Raw genomic sequence first — 7,500 nt, 5'->3', positions numbered from 1 at the left:
TAAAATTAAATAAAATTTAATTAAACTAAAATGACTTCCTAGCGACTTTCTTAAATACGTCATTTACAATTTATTACTAATTGTTGCCAAATTTGACATTCATTAATGCAATTTTCAAATGATATTCTTATTTAAATTTCAAAAAATATATATTAATTTGAAAATATATGAACATTTGAATTCTATATGGAAATCTATGTCGAACTTCACACAGCATTGTGTTGTGTTTTAGAGTTAAATGTCTGTACAAGTAATGGATAGTGCAGGTTCGTAGCCAGCCTATTTTCTGCCGGATTAGTTTATCTGCTGGTATCTTAACGAGCACGCTTTTTGATGCACCCAAAATATTTACTGCATTTTTGTCAAATTGCTTCCTCATGTAACACCTTTGTCAGTCCATACACTGTTCATAAGTTTAAAGACTAAGACTAGTCCAAAAATACGTCATGACGAGGAAAAAAACATATATAAGTAGCACTGAAGTCGCATTTATTTAGAACCAGGAAATAGGGGTGGGCGGATCGATCTAAATATCGAAAGTATCGATGCCAACACTGGTATTGGTATCGGATCGATACTATTGTAATTGAATCGATATTTTTATTTAAATATCTTGCATCTACGTTCATTATACTTTCTACCTCTACAATCCTGAACAAACGCTGCTTTCACATCCTGGCCCACTTTGCTACTCCTCCCCCTCCTGCTGCTCTGCTGTGATTCGTTGTTGTGTCGTCACGTGACTCACTGACACAACGCGCCAAGGAGCAGCGAACAGAGTGAGCGAAGCTTAAAGCACATTCAGAAGGGGGGCTCAGGGAATGTAATTGCACAGGTATATTTGTGCTTTGTTTGTTCTTCAGTAATAATTGTGTGCACTTTATTTCATTTGCTTTTGAAACCAGAATTAAGGGAGAGATTTTTTTTTTATTCTTTATTTTTTTTTATTTTTTTTTAAAGGCTGTAAAGAATTAATTCTACAGTGCCTAATAACTAATAATTTTGTGGACTTCAATACATTAATAAAAAATACTGCCTAAATAATTGATCCTTCATTCACCTCAGACATAATGACATAGACCTACTGCACTCCCCTACACAAAAGTTTTTTTTTTTTAGTTTTTTTTTTTTTAAGTAAAAAGTATCGTATTGGTATCGGTATCGGCATCGGCAATACTGACCCTATAGGTATTTGGTATCGGATCGATACCAAATTTTGCAGTATCGCCCACCACTACCAAGAACCAAGAGAAAACATTACCGTCTCCAGCCGCGAGAGGGCGCTCTATGTTTTCAGATGTAGACATAGAGCGCCCTCTCGCGGCTGTAGACGGTAATTTTATCTCTTGGTTCATTTCTCTTGGTTCATGTCAAATTAATTTTGATAAATAAGTTGCACCTGACTGTAAGTCGCAGAACCAGCCAAACTAAGAAAAAAGTGTGACTTATAGTCCAGAAAATACGGTAATTGTTATATTGTTTACATGGTACAATTTCTGGTTAGTTAGCCACGTTCTTTGTGCTTGACAAATTTTATGATTTCAGTTCAATGCTTGTGATTTGATTCAATATTGACTCATTTGGATAAATATTAGGTAGGCTTCACAAGATATAGGCATTCATTTTTCTGATTGAATTAAATTCTAATTAAATTCTGATTAAATTCTGGACCTTTGGCAGTGAGGGGGGGTTCTACGGGCATGTAGTGTAATGAGCTCCCAGTAATTTTTCTGTTAGTTTACAGCTTTATTTCTTACAGTGTAGCACAATATACTTTATTTTAATGTAATGCAACCCCTTTTTAGTATGGTTTTTTGTCTTTATACTTGCAAATGTTGTTTTATCTTGCATAAAAATTAAAATATTAAATACATATTTTTTTATTTAACTGTACAAATTTTGTATATTCTCATTTTATTCTTCTCATAAATGTCTTAAAATCATTTATTTAGATGAATACCTATAGCATCTTCCATTTTTTCTAAAATAAATGTATTCTACAAATGTTGTAATATTTAATTCTTCTTATAAATTGCTTAAAATCAATAATTATATTTTATATCAAATATATGTATCAGTCGCTCTGCTTGAATTATATCAGCACGGGTCACTGCAAAGCAACAACTAACTGAATCGACAGGAATTAAATATATTCCTTCAATTATTGCACGCTATATATTCACACTATAAATATTCACGCTGAAGGAGAATTGATGAAGAAAGCAGACGCTTGTAAACGCAGACATTATTCATTTCTGCACCTTTAACTCAAACTCACATCTTTAAAAAATGTTTCCCCGGGAGCTGTTGAGAACGTGGCCATTGATATCACTTGCCTTGGTCTTATTTATTGATGAACTAGATGTGTGATAAATAATGTAATGAACACCAGGAATCACAGTTGAAGCGATGTAGAGGAATCATGCTTAAAATCTAAAAGGTATATATATTTAAAAAGGCTGTACGATTAAATCATCTGAACTGACACTGAGCGCTAACCAGCTCTGACAACATACAAGAACAAAACTCAGTTTTTTTTTTCAGTGTCACAACCTGCACTCCTCACATGATTGGCTCCGCCCACAGTCAGCTCTCATTGGTCCATAATCTGCATCCACATGACCATATATAGAGCGCAGCAATGACGTCATCGCGTCTCCCAACACTCTCAAAATACCTGTATAGAGGTAAATATTTAATTTTTTGTAATTGCACAATTTTTTATATATATTATTCTTATAATAATTGCCTTATAATAGCTAGTTTTATTTTTTGTCAAATATATATTAATTTATTCATGAAAGAATTTAAGTGCCCAGTTTGAAGTAAATGGTAAAATACTGGCGGTCACTTCTGCGCTCTATGACACATTAGTCATTGGCTTTCAGCACGAACAGATGAATTACTTGTCGCCTGGTTAGGACACGGTTTAAGTGAGACAAATCCACTGCCACGTCGATATGAAAACCAGAGCGCAGGGCTTCCCCAATAATTCACTTTAATTGCATCCTTCAGTCAAGTGAGAGCCGTTTATTTACTGTATTCATTAACCTCAAGACACTGTCAATCAGCAGACACAACATCATTAGCCAATAACTCTAAACCACAAAACACACCACCAACATCCTTGGAGATTTCTTCAAAACAAAATATCATATGCAACACACATATGCAAAATCACACCACATGAGTTCTTTAGTATGCATTAATCATCACATTCAGATTCCATCAGCTGTCAATCAAATAAAAGGGCAAAATAAAGCCTTCTGATAGACTAGGGTGAAAAACACGAAGCACAATATCCTCTTATCATATCAATCATCAAAGATGAGACATTAAATTCAGAAATAAAAGCACCACTCTGGCTGGAGTCAGTAATACGCTTGCTTTTATCATTAATATGATGGATAACACAGGGTTTGAACAGGAGGGTGAGAAGAACATATTTATTTTTTTATTTTATATTTTTGAATATAGCTTTGTAAATTAGATCCATTTATTAGGAGAGGATAAGACAGCATTCATTTCACACCGTTCCGCTGTGCACCCTTCTGACGTGTGATGGGCCCGCAAAACCAGCCTAAAATACGTGCAATTTTAAATGCACAAGTTGCATTTTGGGAACAAACATCAAGAGAAGGGCTTAAGAGCGAACCGCTGTAGATCTCAGCCTCTCGATGTGCATTGCCATGAAAATGTAGGCTAAAGTAATATATGTTTTAATAATCACTCCACTTATAAAGCAGAGAGGCATGGATCTTGATGGCTAAACATGAGATGAGAATAAAGGCATTAATAAAGCAGACCCGTGCAAGCATAAAAGATTCGACTGTGATTTATGACTGTGATTTACTGTTGGGTCGTTATGACATGATCACACTTACAGAGGAAAGTAATGGGATCATCAATTAGATGCTGTGTGCTTTCATAAACTGCACTTGCCCATCCCTAAAACTCGCCGTTTTTGTTCTTAAAATACACTTGAGTGTGTGTGTAAATGATCCAGCTGATTGTGTATTTGATCCTCAGTGAATAACTGTGATGGTTCAATGAAAAGTGATGATGAACTGGGTCATAAACAGGAAAGCGTAGCCTTTTCCAGATAAAAATGCTTCTTAAGTCTCCAGACAGCTGCGAGATGTCAGAAAGACTCGTTTCTGATCACATCCGATGATGAAACTTCATCATAAAGAGTCTTTGGAAAGCTGTCACATTAATGCTCTGATGTTATTATCAGCAGCAGGATTCTGTCTTTTCTAAACAGCTGCAAGGAAACGGTTCTCTTACGATGCATAAATGTGAAATAAAATTCTGTATCAGGCCACTGCAAGGCCAGGAGAAGATGAGGGTCGGTGTAACTGCTCACTGTTAAACCTCAAAGAACAGAAAACCTTTTCCAATATGTGCATATGATATCAATTTAAAATTGCTTCACTTCTCAACACCTCTAGCTCTATTTTCTCTAACACGCATGCATGCACTTTAGATACAGTGCGTGAACTCATAAGCAAGACTATAGATATGAATATCTAGAAATTGCATCCTTAGCTTATTAAAGTTATAATCTGATTTTTAAGAGTAGGCTATTTCAGGAGCGCACCACCACAGATCACACCGTGATTTTTCAGCGTTATGGTGATTTTATGAAAGACCAGTGCAAACACAATCACGCGCAATTACTTTAACAAGTTCTGATTTGGAAAGCATTTCAGAAACGAGCTTCATACCTGTGTTCGCATCCACTGGATGAGCAGCAGAAGGCTCCAGCAGAGCAGCCTCATCGCACCTGTCGAGAGATCACTAGTCCCGTACAGCAAACATATACCGGACGCAGATCACCGAGCGGAACACATCCGAGAGGAGAGGACTGACTCGGAGTGATTAGGTCAACCAAGCAGGTTCAGCTCTCGAGGTCCTTGTCATTAGTGAAGTGCAAATCCGTTCGCAGGTGAAAAGTTGGCTTGGGAACGGTGCAAACTTGTGCTGTCAGCTGGCGCTCGCGCGTAATGCCCTCATCCCAGACCCGGCTGCTGTTTAAAGAAGAAACTGTGTTGCGTTCTCTCACTCGAAAGCGCACGCCCAGTGTCGACTTTGCGTCTCTCTCTCTCTCTCTCTCTCTCTCTCTCTCTCTCTCTCTTTACTGCTGAACGTGCGAAAATCGATTTTAAACGCCAACAGGTCAAACCATCTCCTGCGCGTCTTTTATCGTCGCTCCGATGCGGTGCCAGAAGTTAGCGTGCTTCTCATATTCCAAAATGAATTTTGCATTCCCTAAAAAAAAGTTTCCCCCTAGTTATTCTATTCGACGCGTACGGTTGTGCTTCTTTCAAGACGCCTAAAACATGGCAAGAAAGCGAATTACAAATAGCATGAAAGAGATGAACAAATCTTCCCAAAGGCGAATTTTGAATTAATTTTGAATGGCTTTAAAGTGCATCTTGTCTCATAGGTGTTAAAATATGAAACGCGCAATCTGTGCCTATTGGGTTCGGAGTAAAGATGACTTTTATTATTTTTTTGTAAATTCAACATCGTTATTAAAGGATCGCTTACACACAAACACAAGCAGAAAAGATCTGTCTGGCAGATTGAGGCTACAGTACATGTCAGCAGAATGCATCATCTTGGGCAGGGGAATAAAGCAATCTTTAATAACGAACAGAAAAGCCTCAAAGTTTCTGCCCATCATCATCAGATGGAGAGCAGTGAAGCCCTCCATCGCCCTCTTGCGAAAACATCCCAATCTCGATTGCTATTAAACCACAGCTTGGATGTTATACATAACAGTGAGAGAAAATAATAATGACCTAAACAAATCTCAAAGGACAAAATGCAAAAACATACTACAATACGCGCGCTACAGCTGTCGAGGACACTACAAGGGTGACAGAAAATCCTCCAAACTGCACACTTTCACAAATGTACCACATTTCCTGAGCCTTTATGGAAACTAGGGGCGATGCTAAACTGAAGCCCCAAATGCTTCTGTATGTGCATCAAGATGAATTCATGAGCATTAAAATCATTTTTATTAAACAGCAAACTGCATCTGCTTCATGTAAATTTACTGTAGCCTATACATTCATAACACCGATCTCATCATCTGTTAAAATTAAATTATTGTTACTGTACAGCAACAGATATAGATCATGGTATTATATGCACAGACTTTCTAGGACTAGTTAATATTAATAGAATATATTGTCTTTTTGCTTTATTTTGCAATATGCTTCTAAACAAAGCCATATTGTGCATCTCTGAACACTGATAGCACACATACAACATTTCCCAATGAAGTTACTAACTATCACGGAGACGACTATTCGACGTCTGCATTTACATCAACAAGATCTGTTTTTTAGAAAGTTTGCTGATGCATCTATAGATGTCAAATAGACGTTTAGAAGATGTCTTTAAGATGTTTATGATTTCGAATGCATGTAAAACTGACATCTTACAGACATTTATCAAGTGTTTCGCAATCTTTAACAGACATCTGGCAGATGCACCAGGTGTTTTTTTTAATGCATTAAATCAGTGATTCACTGATGTATTAATAAAAAACAGTTTCATATTTCATTCCTGAATGAATCAGCTATTTTGAATGAATCGATTGAATGAATGAATCACTGACTCATTGGCTTGCCGCTTGTCTCTTTTTTTAAAAAAAAGTATCATTCTATTATTAGTTTTTTTCTATCATTTCATATTTCTGTGTTCTAAAATGTTTATTTTAAAAGAATAATCTCATAATATTATTTATGCAATTCGTAAGTGCAAACTATAGTTAATTATAATTTGCCGTTTTAACTTTTAAACATCCTGTTTGAAGTGTATCCCTGGGGGATACATATTTTTGGAGCATGGAAATAAATGCTCCGTTGGTTTCATTTCCATTGTGATCCCGCGGTTCGAGCGGGATTGAAGTTGGCAGGTGAATTTGGTGTGGTGTTAAAGCACACGCTTTCTATTTCTCAGAGAACCGTTAGCACAAATGAATGAACATGCCCGGGAAAAATGAGCACAATCTTTCACACATCCACTCATCTTCTCACTTCACCCTCTGCAAATGATTCTAGAACAGAGGTCTCCAAACTCAGTCCTGCAGGGTTCAGCTCCAGCTTTCCTCAACACCTGCCTGAATGTTTCTAGTATTCGCTGGCTCTGGTGTGTTTAACTAGGAACAAGTTTGGACAAATATACGATCAAACAAACACTGAGAAACAGAACATTTCTGACACAATAAACCGATCGCCATGTTTACTGTACGAGCATACAATAAATCAACCAAGTGTGCATTTGTTTTCACCTTTTAAACATAAAGCCAACACTTTTCAATCTGTTGTTATAGAACAGTATTTGCACCTTAAGTCTTGTTTTCTCCTCTGAACAGTGCACAAAACATCTGGAGGAGCTTTAGGATCAAAAAGTAGCTTTAAATTGAATTCTACTTCTTAAGATTGTTCATCCATCCATTGTTCACTTACAGCAATCCACCAC

General features: G+C 36.8%; 2 protein-coding genes across 3 annotated transcripts in view; both read right to left on the bottom strand.

Annotated features, from left to right (window-relative positions):
• Positions 1–7,500, bottom strand: part of LOC132151479 (PRELI domain containing protein 3B-like) — a 401,075-nt gene that overhangs the window by 263,690 nt on the left and 129,885 nt on the right. The window lies entirely within an intron of this gene.
• Positions 1–7,500, bottom strand: part of LOC132151476 (neurexophilin-2-like) — a 199,281-nt gene that overhangs the window by 153,826 nt on the left and 37,955 nt on the right. Inside the window, exon 1 of one of the 2 annotated variants that reach the window (XM_059559586.1) lies at positions 4,728–4,855. The exons of the other annotated variant lie outside the window; for it this stretch is intronic. Coding sequence (XP_059415569.1) covers positions 4,728–4,781 — 54 coding nt within the window. The 5' untranslated portion in view covers positions 4,782–4,855. Of the gene's footprint in view, positions 1–4,727; positions 4,856–7,500 lie in introns of those variants that run through there. 2 annotated transcript variants of the gene reach the window in all.

The sequence above is a fragment of the Carassius carassius genome, chromosome 10 (genome assembly GCF_963082965.1).
Source record: "Carassius carassius chromosome 10, fCarCar2.1, whole genome shotgun sequence".
In the NCBI taxonomy this organism is placed as follows: domain Eukaryota; kingdom Metazoa; phylum Chordata; class Actinopteri; order Cypriniformes; family Cyprinidae; genus Carassius; species Carassius carassius.
This window is presented reverse-complemented; position numbering and strand designations above follow the sequence as displayed.